The sequence below is a fragment of the Scyliorhinus torazame genome, chromosome 5, assembly GCF_047496885.1.
Source record: "Scyliorhinus torazame isolate Kashiwa2021f chromosome 5, sScyTor2.1, whole genome shotgun sequence".
NCBI classification, from domain to species: Eukaryota; Metazoa; Chordata; class Chondrichthyes; order Carcharhiniformes; family Scyliorhinidae; genus Scyliorhinus; species Scyliorhinus torazame.
In genome coordinates this window covers 273,130,039-273,147,894 of record NC_092711.1, presented here as the reverse complement: position 1 = coordinate 273,147,894, position 17,856 = coordinate 273,130,039, and the positions used below count along the sequence as shown (strand labels likewise).

The following is a 17,856-nucleotide window of genomic DNA, read 5'->3' as shown; positions in this document are numbered from 1 at the left end:
CGCCAACAGCCCAACCTACAAGCGCCACAGCGGGCGCTGGTCCCTCTCCTCCCCCATCTCCAAGTCCACCCAATGCGGGGCGTGGTCCGAAATGGCTATTGCCGAATACTCGGTATCCTCTACTCTCGCTATCAGCGCCCTACTCAAAATGAAAAAGTCGATTTGAGAATGAGCCTTATGGACATGTGAGAAGAATGAAAATTCCCTAGCCCCCGGCCTTGCAAATCTCCAAGGGTCCACCCCTCCCATCTGGTCCATAAACCCCCTCAACACTCTGGCCGCCGCCGGCTTCCTACCCGCCCTAGACCTGGAGCGATCCAGTGCCTGATCCAACACCGTGTTAAAGTCTCCCCCCATTATCAGGCCCCCCACTTCCAAGTCTGCGATCCGACCCAACATACGCCACATAAAATCCACATCGTCCCAGTTCGGAGCATACACATTGACCAGTACCACCCTCTCTCCCTGCAACTTACCACTTACCATTATGTACCTACTGCCATTATCTGCCACAATGCTCGACGCCTCGAACGACACCTTCTTTCCCGCCAAGATCGCCACCCCTCGATGTTTGGCATCTAGCCCCGAGTGAAACACCTGACCTACCCACCCTTTCCTCAGTCTTACCTGGTCTGTCACCTTCAGGTGTGTCTCCTGGAGCATAACCACATCCGCCTTGAGCCCCTTCAGGTGCGCGAACACGAGTGCCCGCTTAACCGGCCCATTCAGTCCCCTTACATTGCAGGTTATCAGCCGGATCAGGGGGCTACCCGCCCCCCTCCCCCGCCGACTAGCCATGACCCCTCCTCGGCCAGCCACGCACCCGACACCGGCCCGTTCCCCACAGCGGCATACCCCCATCTCGAACCCCACCCCCACTCGCTCCAGCTCCTCCTTGACCTTAGCAGCAGCAACTCGATTCCCCCCCACACCCCACTAGGACCCATCCTAGCTGGTTTACTCCCCCCATTGCACTTCCGCAAGTCAGCTGACTCCTGCTGACCCCGGCCACTCCCGCCTCCCCTTCGACTCCTCCCATTGTGTGGCATACCCTCCTCTCCCGCTCCCTATCCACAGGCTCTCCCCCTCCGTTCTAAGCACGGGATACAATCCTCACTTCCCCGCCCCCCCCCAGTCTTCGGCGCGGGAAACAAGCCCGCGCTCTCCACCTACCAGGTCCCGCCACCAACCAAAACAGTGCCCAACCCGCCCCATCCACCCTCCCCAACCCGAAAGAGAAAAACACAGAGAAAAAGAAACCTAAAACAATGCAAAGGCACCCCCCCCCCCGAACAAAAAATAGGCATAACATATCCACCGCAGTCCCCAATCGCCCATCCCGACCCTCAGTCTGTGTCCAGCTTCTCAGCCTGAACAAAGGCCCACGCCTCCTCCGGAGACTCAAAATAATGGTGCCGGTCCTTGTAGGTAACCCACGGTCGCGCCAGCTGCAACATGCCAATTTTCACCCCCTTCCTGTGCAGCACCGCCTTTGCTCGATTGTACCCAGCTCTCCTGTTCCCCACCTCCGTACTCCAGTCCTGGTATATCTGAACCTCCACGTTCTCCCACCTGCTGCTCCTCTCCTTCTTGGCCCACCTGAGCACACACTCCCGATCGACGAACCGATGGAACCGCACCAGCACCGCCCGCGGAGGCTCGTTAGCCTTGGGCCTCCTCGCCAATACTCTGTGGGCCCCTTCCAGCTCCAGGGGCCCCTGGAAGGACCCCGCTCCCATCAGCGAATTCAACATGGTGACCACATAGGCCCCACGTCCGGCCCCTCCAGCCCCTCCGGGAGGCCCAGAATCCGCAAATTCTTCCGCCTTGGCCGACTCTCCGTCTCCTCAAACCGCTCCTGCCATTTCTTGTGGAGCGTCTCGTGTGCCTCCACCTTTACCGCCAGGCCTAAGATCTCGTCCTCATTGTCAGAGATCTTTTGTCAAGCCTCTCGCATCGCCACCCCCTGGGCCGTCTGTGTCTCCAGCAGCTTATCAATAGAAGCCTTCATCGGCTCTAGCAGGTCTGTTTTAATCTCTCTGAGGCAGCGCTGGATACCCTCCTGTTGCTCCTCTGCCCACTGCCTCCATGCTGCCTGGTCTCCACCCGCCGACTTCTTCGGGTCCACCACCACCTTTTTTGTCGCCCCGCTCCTAGTTAAAGCCATATACTGACGGGGAGCTATTATTAACTCCTTCCCACACCGGGAAACGTCGGAAAAGTGCCCTTGGGGGCCCTGAAAAGAGCCCAAAAGTCCGTTTATGCGGGAGCCGCCGAATGTGCGACTTAGCTCCGCATAGCCGCAACCGGAAGTCTTGAGAGGGTATCCTTTTGGCAGTGTTCGCTTCACCAATCTGCCCCCAAAAAGTCCGTGGGAACTCCTGAAAAAGGTCTGAGAGTCCATTCCAGACGGGAGCTGCCGAATGCGCGACCTACTCCTCCATGGCCGCCACCGGAAGCCTTGTCCCCGCTTCTTCAATGGCCTTGGTAGATCTTTTCACAGTTGTTCCCTCTGCTGCTGGAATTCACCTTTAATAAAGGCCCTCAAGTCAGCTTGCAGCCTTTAAGCTTGCCCTTCCCCCGCCTGCATGCTGGAAGAGGCCCCTCTCTCCCCTGCAGCTACAGCCAAATCTTTTACTGTTTCTGCCGGGTCTGGTAACCAAGAGACATACCATTCCTGGGGGACACTGTCGGGGGAATGTTGCAGTCTTCTTCTCACAACGGGAAATGTCAAACAAATGCCGTTGGGGGCCCTGTAAAGAGCCCAAAAGTCCATTCCAAACGGGAGCTACCGAACATGCGACCTAGCTCTGCATAGCCGCACCCGGAAGCGCACTGCGGCACTCTCAACGATGGATCAAGGCACCCGACCGTCTAAATTTGTAACCTTCTCTGAAAATTTAATGACAACCTGTATGTAAATAGCTATCCACCACCCCCGCTGGACTTATTTTTAACAGGGGGTGAATGTGGTATTATATTGTACATACTGCGCTGCTTACGAGGATATTACGGTAAGGTCCCTGTACTACAGGTACAGGGGTAGATCCCTGCCTAGGCGGAGTATAAATGTGTGTGTTCTCCGAACTGCAGCCATTTCAGCAGCAGCTGTAGGAGGCCACACATCTCTGTGTAATAAAGCCTCAATTACTCTCTACTCTCGTCTCGTCGTAATTGATAGTGCATCAATCAGTCACGATTTTTAAAGGCACAAGTGAACCGTGCACTGGGAACTCGGCATATCAGAGGTGGAGAATCGCAGAAGCCCCGGAGAATATCGGGTCTGGCCCGTTAATGATACGCAAAAGGTGTTTACTCTCCGTGCGTTCCGGTATGCATTGATGCCGCTGTTGAGGTGATGGAGAATCGCGATTTGCTGTCAAATCGCCGCCCGCTGCGATTTTGGCGTTGGAACCCATTCTCCACCCAATCGCATTTCGTGATTTTGGTACCGGCCAACGGAGAATGCCATCCCACATCTTTTAAACAGACTGTTGAAAAGAGCTACCAAAAGTCACCTGACCTTTTACAACTGCAATGTTTGTCAGGTTTCCAGACGGCTACAAGTGCATTGCAAATAGACATAGTCAGACATGTGATGGCATTTCAAAGTCGACACGCATTTGAACATGAGTAAACAGAAACTCATTGGGGCAGATTCCTTTGCTCCGAAGTTTAATTTCGGTGACGGGCAGGAAAGTCGGAGTGATTCCTACTGGGCAGATGGATGGCTGAACATGGGCAATCTTCTGCCATTCAGCTCATCAATTATGTATCTGCAAGGAGCTCGGCGAATCCCACAGCAGGGTGGGCAGGAAGTGGCCCGTCTTGCCATTATCTCATGCGGTCGAAGGTCCTGGACCACATTTAAAGATCAACCCCAAATTCACACGCTGTAGGTCAGGAAATTTAGATTAATCTGGCCTGCAGTTCAGAATAAGGATGAATGATAGCTTCGCTCTGAAAGGGTGAGTGAAACGACTACTTGCTGTGAACTCGCACACTCTCTTAAGGACATCAGGCAGTCTCAGGAATAGAGTCCACAGGAATGTCACACACTACCAGCAGATTTACTGTATGCCAGCCACTTTAAACTCTCCATCTCATAGAAATTACAGGACAAACTGCTTCTTCTGGGGAGGGATCAGCGCCTACAAGAGGCGTCCATTCTTCTGAACTGCTTATTCACCCACTGATGTTGCAATCAATCTTCTACCTACATAAGATTGCCCATATCAAGTGCAAGCGGGCCAAGCATCTTCACGGTGCAGGCAAAGAGTGTGACCATTCCTGCACTGAAGATGAGGTCAAACTCCCCCACAAACCCTGTGAGAACGCATCCAATCTCTACCTCCAAAATGTAGGCACTGTCCGTGAATGATCTTTACGATATGAGCCTGCTTAGTCAATTACTAAATCTCTCTTTTCTCTATTTCAGGCATCGCCTGGAAAGGAGAGGAACAGTAACCCTGAGGTGCCACAGCCCCAGCCCCAGCTGAGGAGGAAGCCTCAGAGGAAGCGCCTTCACTGAGTTCACCTGCACCTTCCATCAGTGCAAGACACACCTCAATGGGCCCTAGTTCTAGAGCAGTCTCAGGTTCAGAGTCTGGTGATTACCTCACAGACACGGTTCCACAGCTGGAGGAGGCAATGCCAGCCAAGCTCATGTGAGTGTATAAGCATACATACTATAAAGGAGCAGGGGTAGGCCATTCAGCCCCTCGAACCTGCTCCACCATTTAATAAGATTATGGCTGATCTGATAGTCACCTCAAATCGGCATCATGCTAACCCCTCGATAATCTCTTGGAGATGCAGAGAGAGGGAGGGGAACATCATGCAGAGTTGCCAGATACTGTCCGCACAGTGGACCGATGGCTGGAAAAGTCCATCCACGTTCTGTCTGCTGTTGTGGCTCTGGCATGGGAGTGCGTGGATGTCTCCATGGGAAAGATGGCAGCTGCTTTGGAGACCCAGGTCCATCAAAATATGCATTTTGTTGTGTGCTTGGATGTCCACTCCATCGCTTTAGCCATGGGTGCAGCGCAACAGTGTCTAGTCGAGAGGGGGATAAGGCGCCTTGACCTCCCTCCTGGTGCCCCTTCTCCACAAGGAGTCAAGCGAGGAGGAGCAACAACCAGGCACATGAGGGGCATCAATCAGGAGACTCCGAAGGTACCCTGCTGCTTCACCTCCCCTCTACCAGTGACCCCATTGCCTCCAACATGTCAAGCCGAGGAGGATGCACCTGCACCTGAACAGGCGGCCTTGGGCTACCAGAGAATCTCTGCCAAAGTGATCTCACTCAACAGGGCATAGCAGTGAGCGAGCAAGCTGTCTCAATCTCAGCTGCAGATGCCAGGGCTGCACAAAGATATAGTGGTAGAGTAGGAAAAATAGTATTGAATACACACGGGTGTACACTCATTTATATGGTTTTCATATTTGTAAATAAATATTGAATTTAGATGTCTCATGGATTCCATTTTTCTAAGAGTTCCTTCAAAGTTTTGTGATCTGTTAAGGCTCCAGAATGTTGGACCCCAGTTGAGACCCCTCAGGGAGTTCTATTGATTTAGTGCTCCCACATTATCACCAGAGTGAGTCGGGCAGCATGGTAGCACAAGTGATTAGCGCTGTGGCTTCACAGCGCCAGGGTCCCAGGTTCGATTCCCCGCTGGGTTACTGTCTGTGCGGAGTCTGCGTGGGTTTCCTCTGGGTGCTCCGGCTTCCTCCCACAGTCCAAAGACGTGCAGGTTAGGTGGATTGGCCATGATAAAATTGCCCTTAGTGACTAAAGGAGGGGTTTTAGGCGGGAACAGGAAGTCGACCCGCGGACGTCTGGGAAGACCCTCACCAATAAATTCTGGTGGAGAGGAAACCCGAGACACTACACGTGTAGTGTCTCCCACCCGCCCTCCTCCTCTAACCTAATAATAAAACCCATTGGTCTGAGGTAAGTACCATATTTTATTATATTATTATTATTTTTTATAAAAAATTTAATTTAGTTGTTAGCCAGATCTTGGTAGAAAGTTAGAGGAATGGCAGGGAAGGGAGTGCAATGTTCCTCCTGCAGGATGTTTGAGGTGAGGGATGCAGTTAGTGTCCCTGCTAATTTTACCTGCAGGAAGTGCTGCCATCTCCAGCTCCTCCAAGACTGAGTTAGGGAACTGGAGCTGGAGTTGGAAGAACTTCGGATCATTCGGGAGGCAGAAGGGGTCATAGATAGCAGCTTCAGGGAATTAATTACACCAAAGATTGGAGATAGGTGGGTAACTGTAAGAGGGACTGGGAAAAAGCAGTCAGTGCAGGGATCCCCTGCGGTCGTTCCCCTGAGAAACAAGTATGCCGCTTTGGATACTTGTGGGGGGGGGGACTTACCAGGGGTAAGCCATGGGGTACGGGCCTCTGGCACGGAGTCTGTCCCTGTTGCTCAGAAGGGAAGGGGGGAGAGGAGCAGAGAATTAGTAATTGGGGACTCTATAGTCAGGGGCACAGATAGGAGATTTTGTGGGAGCGTGAGAGACTCACGTTTGGTATGTTGCCTCCCAGGTGCAAGGGTACGTGATGTCTCGGATCGTGTTTGCCGGGTCCTTAGGGGGGAGGGGGAGCAGCCCCAAGTCGTGGTCCACATTGGCACTAACGACATAGGTAGGAAAGGGGACAAGGATGTCAGGCAGGCTTTCAGGGAGCTAGGATGGAAGCTCAGAACTAGAACAAACAGAGTTGTTATCTCTGGGTTGTTGCCCGTGCCACGTGATAGTGAGATGAGGAATAGGGAGAGAGAGCATTTAAACACGTGGCTACAGGGATGGTGCAGGCGGGAGGGATTCAGATTTCTGGATAACTGGGGCTCTTTCTGGGGAAGGTGGGACCTCTACAGACAGGATGGTCTACATCTGAACCTGAGGGGCACAAATATCCTGGGGGGGAGATTTGTTAGTGCTCTTTGGGGGGGTTTAAACTAATGCAGCAGGGGCATGGGAACCTGGATTGTAGTTTTAGGGTAAGGGAGAATGACAGTATAGCGGTCAGGAGCACAGATTTGACGTTGCAGGAGGGGGCCAGTGTTCAGGTAGGTGGTTTGAAGTGTGTCTACTTCAATGCCAGGAGTATACGAAACAAGGTAGGGGAACTGGCAGCATGGGTTGGTACCTGGGACTTCGATGTTGTGGCCATTTCGGAGACATGGATAGAGCAGGGACAGGAATGGATGTTGCAGTTTCCGGGGTTTAGGTGTTTTAGTAAGCTCAGAGAAGGAGGCAAAAGAGGGGGAGGTGTGGCGCTGCTAGTCAAGAGCAGTATTACGGTGGCGGAGAGGATGCTAGATGGGGACTCTTCTTCCGAGGTAGTATGGGCTGAAGTTAGAAACAGGAAAGGAGAGGTCACCCTGTTGGGAGTTTTTTATAGGCCTCCTAATAGTTCTAGGGATGTAGAGGAAAGGATGGCGAAGATGATTCTGGATAAGAGCGAAAGTAGCAGGGTAGTTATTATGGGAGACTTTAACTTTCCAAATATTGACTGGAAAAGATATAGTTCGAGTACAATAGATGGGTCGTTTTTTGTACAGTGTGTGCAGGAGGGTTTCCTGAAACAATATGTTGACAGGCCAACAAGAGGCGAGGCCACGTTGGATTTGGTTTTGGGTAATGAACCAGGCCAGGTGTTGGATTTGGAGGTAGGAGAGCACTTTGGGGACAGTGACCACAATTCGGTGACGTTTACGTTAATGATGGAAAGGGATAAGTATACACCGTAGGGCAAGAGTTACAGCTGGGGGAAGGGCAATTATGATGCCATTAGACGTGACTTGGGGGGGATAAGGTGGAGAAGTAGGTTGCAAGTGTTGGGCACACTGGATAAGTGGGGCTTGTTCAAGGATCAGCTACTGCGTGTTCTTGATAAGTATGTACCGGTCAGGCAGGGAGGAAGGCGTCGAGCGAGAGAACCGTGGTTTACCAAGGAAGTGGAATCTCTTGTTAAGAGGAAGAAGGAGGCCTATGTGAAGATGAGGTGTGAAGTTTCAGTTGGGGCGATGGATAGTTACAAGGTAGCGAGGAAGGATCTAAAGAGAGAGCTAAGACGAGCAAGGAGGGGACATGAGAAGTATTTGGCAGGAAGGATCAAGGAAAACCCAAAAGCTTTCTATAGGTATGTCAGGAATAAAAGAATGACTCGGGTCAATTGTGTGTGGAGTCTGAAGAGATAGGCGAGATACTAAATGAATATTTTTCGTCAGTATTCACTCAGGAAAAAGATAATGTTGTGGAGGCGAATGCTGAGCCCCAGGCTAATAGAATAGATGGCATTGAGGTACGTAGGGAAGAGGTGTTGGCAATTCTGGACAGGCTGAAAATAGATAAGTCCCCGGGACCTGATGAGATTTATCCTAGGATTTTCTGGGAGGCCAGGGAAGAGATTGCTGGACCTTTGGCTTTGATTTTTATGTCATCATTGGCTACAGGAATAGTGCCAGAGGACTGGAGGACAGCAAATGTGGTCCCTTTGTTCAAAAAGGGGAGCAGAGACAACCCCGGCAACTATAGACCGGTGAACCTCACGTCTGTAGTGGGTAAAGTCTTGGAGGGGATTATAAGAGACAAGATTTATAATCATCTAGATAGGAATAATATGATCATGGATAGTCAGCATGGCTTTGAGAAGGGTAGGTCATGCCTCACAAACCTTATTGAGTTCTTTGAGAAGGTGACTGAACAGGTAGATGAGGGTAGAGCAGTTGATGTGGTGTATATGGATTTCAGCAAAGCGTTTGATAAGGTTCCCCACGGTAGGCTATTGCAGAAAATACGGAGGCTGGGGATTGAGGGTGATTTAGAGATGTGGATCAGAAATTGGCTAGCTGAAAGAAGACAGAGGGTGGTGGTTGATGGGAAATGTTCAGAATGGAGTACAGTCACAAGTGGAGTACCACAAGGATCTGTTCTGGGGCCGTTGCTGTTTGTCATTTTTATCAATGACCTAGAGGAAGGCGCAGAAGGGTGGGTGAGTAAATTTGCAGACGATACTAAAGTTGGTGGTGTTGTCGATAGTGTGGAAGGATGTAGCAGGTTACAGAGGGATATAGATAAGCTGCAGAGCTGGGCTGAGAGGTGGCAAATGGAGTTTAATGTAGAGAAGTGTGAGGTGATTCACTTTGGAAGGAATAACAGGAATGCGGAATATTTGGCTAATGGTAAAGTTCTTGAAAGTGTGGATGAGCAGAGGGATCTAGGTGTCCATGTACATAGATCCCTGAAAGTTGCCACCCAGGTTGATAGGGTTGTGAAGAAGGCCTATGGAGTGTTGGCCTTTATTGGTAGAGGGATTGAGTTCCGGAGTTGGGAGGTCATGTTGCAGCTGTACAGAACTCTGGTACGGCCGCATTTGGAGTATTGCGTACAGTTCTGATCACCGCATTATAGGAAGGACGTGGAGGCTTTGGAGCGGGTGCAGAGGAGATTTACCAGGATGTTGCCTGGTACGGAGGGAAAATCTTATGAGGAAAGGCTGATGGACTTGAGGTTGTTTTCGTTAGAGAGAAGAAGGTTAAGAGGAGACTTAATAGAGGCATACAAAATGATCAGGGGGTTGGATAGGGTGGACAGTGAGAGCCTTCTCCCGCGGATGGAAATGGCTGGCACGAGGGGACATAGCTTTAAACTGAGGGGTAATAGATATAGGACAGAGGTCAGAGGTAGATTCTTTACGCAAAGAGTAGTGAGGCCGTGGAATGCCCTACCTGCTACAGTAGTGAACTCGCCAACATTGAGGGCATTTAAAAGTTTATTGGATAAACATATGGATGATAATGGCATAGTATAGGTTAGATGGCTTTTGTTTCGGTGCAACATCGTGGGCCGAAGGGCCTGTACTGCGCTGTATTGTTCTATGTTCTATGTTCTATATTGGGTCACGGGGATAGGGTGGAAGAGAGGGCTTAAGTGGGTCGGTGCAGACTCGATGGGCTGAATGGCCTCCTTCTGCACTGTATGTTCTATGTCTGTAATGGCTCATGTGCAAGATTAGGAAATGGCCTCCATTTGTCAATGAGCTGCGTGGCCAGTACTCCTGTTCGGGAGATGTGCTTCTCAAACTCATTGCATCTCCTGCAGCTGTTGCATTGATGGCAGTTGGTTTTGGATGGCACAATTATTTGTGGGCACTTAAATTAACTACGTGCGTCCCAAGGTTCAGTTTTGGGGTGAAACACTACATTTGGACGCTGTAATTGTAAAAATTGAAACCCAGAGGATGATATGTTGGGCACTGTCAATGCTGAACGTCCTTCCTTAGTGATTTGTTAATTTCAGTGACCTTGCAGCTGAATGACGCAAGTAGAGACACAGTAGACTCATTAGCCTTGACTGCAAGAGGGATTTGAGGACAGGATTTAAGAGGTGTGTGTACATCTGTTTGAAGCTGTTGCCAGACCTCACACGGAGATTTGTTGAGCCTGCCTGCCTCCATATCATGGTGTTAGCAGTCCTTGGATAAAGGGACAGCACTCAAATCAAGTTGGAAATCATTGCATGACAGGTCTTTTAGTAACTTAGCAGAGAGACATGAATGAGATTGTGTGCTAGAACTTTTTTTCAATTAAGTGGCAATTTAGTGTGGCCAACCAACCTACCTTGCACATCTTTGGGTTGTGGGAGTGAGACCCATGCAGACACGGGGAGAATGTGCAAACTCCACACAGACATGTGCTGTATATCATGAGGATTGTGATGCTATCAGTGTGTGTGGTAGTCTGTGTTAGGAGGATTACCGTACCTAGTAATGCCGGAATACCATTGGTGGAGAATGTACTTGTTCCCATTGGATAAGCTTGTATGTTAGCTCCGCCCTGCAAGGCGGGGTATAAGAGCCCGTGCCGCCCCAGCAGCTTTCTTCTGTACCTGCACAGCTGGGGGAAACATCAAGCATATTAAAGCCTTCAATTGTCTCCAATCTCGTTTCTGAGGTTATTGATCGTGCATCAATTTAATACGCTAGCTTTAAAAGAATGGAGCTCCTGCAACTCAGCCCCCACGCGGCAAACTCAGCGGCAACCTTCAAGCACTGGCTGGCGTGTTTCAACGGGTATCTCGGAATGGCCGAAAACACACCCACGGGAGAACAGAAACTTCAAGTCCTGCACTCGAGGGTGAGCCCAGAAATCTACACCCTCATCGAGGATGCAGACGATTTCGATGCAGCAATGGAGCTGCTGAAAGGACATCATATTTGCCCTGTAAACCAGGTTTACGCCCGACATCTGCTAGTGACGAGGCGACAAATCCCTGGGGAATCACTGGAAGAATTCTACCGTGCGCTCCTGGTGTTGGGGAGAAACTGCAACTGCCGCAAGTTTTGGCCAGCGACCACACACAACTTTTGATCCGGGACGCTTTCGTTGCAGGTATGCTGTCCTCCCAAATCCGCCAGCGATTGCTGGAGAAAGAGACACTAGGCCTCAAGGAGGCACGGGCCCTTGCCGGCTCCCTGGATGTGGCCTCCTGAAATGCCCGCGCTTACGTCCCCGATCGTGCGGCAGTCTCCTGGGCAGCGTGGAACCCCCCCGCAGCCGACCCCGAGGCATCTCCCATCCCCCACAAGCTTGTGCTGCAAGATGGCCTGGCAACCCTGGGGGGCCCCGCTGCTATTTTTGCGGGCAAGCCAAGGACCCCCAACAGCGCTGTCCGGCCCGTGCATCCACCTGCAAGGGATGCGATAAAAAGGGCCACTTCGTGGCGGTATGCCAGGCCTGGGCGGTCACTGCGGTCTCCAGCGGCGAATACGGGCCGCCACCGCAACCCTCTCCATGGTCCCCATGCAGCCAGCGAGCGCCACCATCTTCCTCCTCCAGGGCCACATGCGGCCTCCGGGCGCCGCCATCTTGTCCCGCGGACACCAGGTGCGATGGATGGGCGCCGCCATTTTGTGCAACCCCAGCCATGTGCGACCAATGGGCGCCGCCATCTTGGATGGACTCCCAGGACCCCAGCTCGGCTGACCACACACCGCCCGAAGAAAACATTCAACTGCTGCCACGAGTAGCCTCAGTGACCCTGGACCAGTCTCGGCCCCGAACACTATCGACTGCTACGACGACGGTGCTTATCAATGGGCATGAAACGTCTTGCCTAATTGACTCTGGGAGCACGGGGAGCTTCATACACCCCGACACGGTAAGACGCTGTTCTCTCCCCGTCCACCCCGTTAATCAAAAAATCTCCCTGGCCTCCGGATCTCACTCAGTAGAGATCAAGGGGTTTTGTGTAGCTAACCTCACAGTCCAAGGAAGGGAGTTCAAAAACTACCGACTCTACATCCTTCCCCACCTCTGCGCGGCCACACTCCTAGGGTTGGATTTTCAGTGCAACCTCCAAAGTCTAACTTTCAAATTTGGCGGCCCTATACCGCCCCTCACTGTCTGCAGCCTCGCTACCCTCAAGGTCGATCCGCCTTCCCTGTTTGTGAACCTCACCCCAGATTGCAAAGCTATTGCCACCAGGAGCAGACGGTATAGTGCCCAGGACCGGATCTTTATTAGGTCAGAGGTCCAACGGTTACTGAAGGAAAGTGTCATTGAGGCTAGTAACAGCCCCTGGAGAGCTCAAGTAGTGGTTGTAAAGACCGGGGAGAAGCATAGGATGGTCATCGACTACAGTCAGACCATCAACAGGTTTACGCAGCTCGACGCGTACCCTCTCCCCCACATATCCAACCTGGTCAACAGGATTGTGTATTACAGTCTCCTCCACGGTGGATCTTAAGTCCGCCTACCACCAGCTCCCAATCCGCACTAGTGACCGCAAATACACTGCCTTCGAAGCAGATGGGCGGCTCTACCACTTCTTAAGGGTTCCCTTTGGTGTCACTAACGGGGTCTCGGTCTTCCAACGAGAGATGGACCGAATGGTTGACCGGTACGGTTTACAGGCCACATTCCCGCACCTCGATAATGTCACCATCTGCGGCCATGACCAGGACCACAACACCAACCTCCAAAAATTCCTCCAAACAGCAAAAATCCTTAACCTAACATATAACAAGGATAAATGCGTGTTCAGCACCGACCGCCTAGCCATCCTCGGCTACGTAGTGCGTGATGGAGTGATAGGCCCCGACCCTGAACGCATGCGCCCCCTTCTGGAGTTCCCCCTCCCGCACTGCTCCAAGGCCCTGAAGCGCTGCCTAGGTTTTTTTTCTTACTATGCCCAGTGGGTCCCCAACTATGCGGACAAGGCCCGTCCACTGATCCAATCCACAGTTTTTCCCCTGTCGATAGAGGCCCGCCAGGCCTTCAGCCGCATCAAAGCAGACATTGCAAAGGCCACGATGCACGCCATCGACAAGTCCCTCCCTTCCAGGTCGAGAGCGACGCGTCCGACGTAGCACTAGCGGCCACCTTCAACCAAGCGGGCAGACCCGTGGCCTTCTTCTCACGCACCGTCCACGCCACCGAAATCCGCCATTCCTCAGTCGAAAAGGAGGCCCAGGCCATAGTAGAAGCTGTGCGATATTGGAGGTATTACCTGGCCTGCAGGAGATTCACTCTCCTCACTGGCCAATGGTTGGTTGCTTTCATGTTCGATAATGCACATCGGGGCAAGATAAAAAAACGACAAGATCTTACGGTGGAGGATCGAACTCTCCACCTACAACTATGAGATCTTGTATCGTCCCGGGAAACTAAACGAGCCTCCTGATACCCTATCCCGCGGCACATGTGCCAGCGCACAAGTGGACCGCCTCCGAGCCCTCCATGAGGACCTCTGCCACCCAGGGGTCGCTCGATTTTTCCACTTCATCAAGACCCGCAACCTGCCCTACTCCATCGAGGAGGTCAGGACAGCCACCAGGAACTGCCAGATCTGCACGGAGTGCAAGCCGCACTTTTACAGGCCAGAGAAAGCGCACCTGATAAAGGCTTCCCGTCCCTTTGAACATCTCAGTATGGACTTCAAAGGCCCCCTCCCCTCCACCAACCGCAACACGTACTTCCTGAACGTGATTGACGAGTACTCCCGATTCCCATTCGCCATCCCCTGCCCCGACATGACCGCAGCAACCGTCATAAAAGCCCTCCACAGTATCTTTACGCTGTTCAGTTTCTCCGCCTACATACACAGCGATAGGGGGTCCTCCTTTATGAGCGACGAACTGCGTCAATTCCTGCTCAGCAAGGGCATTGCCTCGAACCGGACAACCAGTTACAAACCCCGGGGAAACGGACAGGTAGAGAGGGAGAACGGAACGGTCTGGAAGATCGTCCTACTGGCCCTGCGTTTCAGGAATCTCCCAGTCTCCCGCTGGCAGGAAGTCCTCCCGGATGCCCTCCACTCCATCCGGTGACTGCTCTGTACCACGACCAACCAAACACCTCATGAACGTCTCCTTGTCTTCCCCAGGATGTCCTCCTCTGGGACCCCACTCCCAACCTGGCTGGCAGCTCCCGGACCCGTCCTGCTCTGAAAACACGTGCGGGCGCACAAATCGGACCCATTAGTCAAGAGGGTCCATCACCTCCACGCTAACCCTCAGTATGCCTACGTGGCGTACCCCGACTGCCGACAGGATACGGTCTCCCCATGGGACCTGGCGCCCGCTGGATCCCCAGACACCCCCCCACCCCCACCCTTCCTCCCACCGGCGCACCCCACAGCTGCCCCCTTCCCAGGTCAGTCGGCCCTTCCACCGGCCACGTCTAAGGGTGATGAAGCTGCCACAGAAGCCAAAACCACTCTCCCGGAGTCACAGATGCCCGAACCTCCATCGGCATCACCACCAAGGCTACAACGATCGCAGAGGACGACCAGGACCCCCGATTGACTAATTGCTTCCTTTTGAAATGTATATTACTGTTGTAAATAGTGAAGAGTTGTAACGAGGCAAATCGCTGTACGGAGGCATTTCGGTACCTTCATAACTGTGACTTCTATCAATCTTACCACGTTGTAATATGAAGCCACCACCCCCGCCGGACTCTTTTTTAACAGGGGGTGAATGTTGGTCGGATTTCACAAGCCCAGGCCAGATGGTGGGGGGTGAATGTAATGCCTGTGTTAGGAGGATTACGGTACTTAGTTTAATGCCGGAATACCATTGGTGGAGAATGTACTTGTTCCCATTGGATAAGCTTGTATGTTAGCTCCGCCCTGCAAGACGGGGTATAAGAGCCCGTGCCGCCCCAGCAGCTTTCTTCTGTACCTGCGCTGCTGGGAGAAACATCTAGCGTATTAAAGCCTTCAATTGTCCCCAATCTTGTTTCTGAGGTTATTGATCGTGCATCAGTGTGATGCATAGCCAGCTCTCTCAGGCCCTTTTGACAGTCCATGCAGAAAACATTTCCACCTTGGCTGATGTGTCCAAATTGACGGCTCACAATCTCGCAATGCTAAGGCCACCTAGGAAAGAGACTTTTAGGGTTTTTGACAATTGCACCTCAGTAACTCATAGTCCAGGTGAGGCACTCTCAGTGAGGATACTACAAAGAAACCTGAAAACTTCACTGCATGATTAAGATGTCAATGGTTCTCGGTTGATGATGTGCGAGTGGCGATCGGGGGGCAGTAGCAAGATCATATTTCATCAATCTGCATTGAGGAACGATGATGAAGGAAACAGGATACTTCATGCTGCTGCTCCCTGTTGAGCCATTCACCTGTTTTTTCCTGAAGGAGTGATCTGTCTGGTCAGCAACCCTTTGGGAGCAGATGTGAGGGTGACAGGAGTGCATTCCTGGTTAAATATGAATTCCAGCTACTGATAAGCTGCCATGCGCACAGACTTTGTGAGGGCACAGGTAAAAGTACTTTTTTTTTCCAGTTCATTTATTGCATGGTTATTTGCTTCAACATTCACCACAAAGATGCAAGATGAAGACATAATGTGAAATCAGTAAAAAAAAATAAAACTGATGACAATTTGGGATGATTCAGACAGGCCCGAGCCATGTGGAATGATTTATTCATAGATCCAGTCCTGGGCACAGTTCTGGTATTCCACCACCTCACCAGGTTTGAACCAAACGTTAATCTCCTTCTGTGCACTTGCTACAGAGGTACTTCCATGGATGATATTCCTGCCAGTCTGAATACAGAAAACACCACGAATCATGCCAGGCTTGGAGTCAGCTGGATTGGTCTCACTAAGCAACACTCTACCAGTCTTCACAACGTTCAGACCTTCCCACACCATTGCGACAACAGGGCCAGAACTCATACTCTTGATCAACTTGGGATAGAAAGGCTTATCCGAAAGTTCACAGTAATGCTTTTCAAGCAGATCCACTGGAGCCTGATGGAGCCTCATGGCGACCAGTTTGAAGCCTTTCTGTTCGAAGCGTTTGATGATTTCACCGACAATCCCTCTCTGGACACCATTTGGCTTCACCGCAATGAAGGCTTGTTCCTTGTTCCCAGACATTGTTTCTGTTTCTCTGGGTCTCTTGAAGCCATGATAAAAGCTAGTGAAAATACTCTTGCATCCCTCCAGAGAGAGGGGTAATCCCAGGTTAAAGAGGTGTGAATTGTCTCAAACCAGGATAGTTGGTCGGATTTCGCAAGCCCAGGCCAGATGGTGGGGGGTGAATGTAATGCCATTGGAATTGAGACAATTCACACCTCTTTAACCTGGGATTACCCCCCTCTCTGGATCTGTAAAGACGTAATTACCTGCAAATGCTCGCATTCAATGCATAGCCTTGCATCTTTGACTTTGTCTACATATATGTTTCTGGAACATACTTCTTCATTCACCTGAGGAAGGAGCAATGCTCTGAAAGCTAGTGATTTGAACAAACCTGTTGGACTTTAACCTGGTGTTGTAAGACTTCTTACTGGGCTCACCCCAATCCAACGCTGTCATCTCCACATCAGGTTATACAGTGACCATGTATTGCTAGGGCTATTAATTTAACTGTGATTAGTTCAATCAAATGATCAACCCAACATCAGGATAGATGGTGACAACTGTTATTTCATTTATCTCGAAAAGAAAATGGGGCATTTTTGAGTGAAATTCTCTCTGAACAAAGAGGAGCTGGGGCCACCCAGGCCACAAAGGGGAGAAAAACAAATAGTTGTGAAAATATATCGGCACATTACTCCTCCTGGAATTTGGTAGCGATCAGATTGTCGCAGGTACGTCTGCCATATTGTACCCCTGCTATGGCCTCTTCAATTGACCCACCAACATCCTGGCCAGATCCATCGTCTCATCAGAAGGGAGACATTGCCCCTCCATGTCTTCCTCAGCTAAGGCATCCCCACTTTGGAGTGCTAGGCTGTACAGGCTGCAGCAGACAATGATGATTGTGGACACTGTTCATGGTCAGTATTGGAGAGCCCTGCCTGAGCAGTCCAAATATTGGCAACACATCTACAGAAGGCGTATAATCTGCTCAATAAGGGCCTGGTGAAGGCGTATGCAGTACTGTATCTTTCTTCAGGAGCATTCGATGAATGGTGAACTGGTGTCACCAGCCATGTCTTCTAGGTATGTCCTTTTTCCTGAGGAGCAAACCATTTGATCACCTATGCTGCTCAAATATCTTTAGCACCTTTCATGAATAGTGTCTGTGATATACCAATGGTTGGGCCATCATTGCATTTTCTCCACTTTGGGAGCATCTTGGACTTCTTCCTAATATATATTGATGAGGGAATTAAATGTGATATCTCCAAATTTGCAAATGACACAAAGCTGAGTGGGAGGGTGAGGAGGATGCAGTGATGCTTCTGTGTGATTTGAATAAGGTGAGTGAGCGGGCAAATGCATGGCAGGTGCAGTATGTTGTGGATAAATGTGACGTTATCCGCTTTGTTAGCAAAAACAGAAAGGCCGATTATTATCTGAATGGCTATA

At 51.1% G+C, this 17,856-nt stretch overlaps 1 protein-coding gene across 1 annotated transcript; it reads right to left on the bottom strand.

The window, feature by feature from the left end:
- Nucleotides 1–15,954: 15,954 nt before the first annotated feature.
- Nucleotides 15,955–16,416, bottom strand: LOC140422787 (nucleoside diphosphate kinase-like). Its single transcript, XM_072507706.1, has one exon. It carries the CDS (start codon nt 16,414–16,416, stop codon nt 15,955–15,957), a length of 462 nt encoding a protein of 153 aa, XP_072363807.1.
- Nucleotides 16,417–17,856: the final 1,440 nt, after the last annotated feature.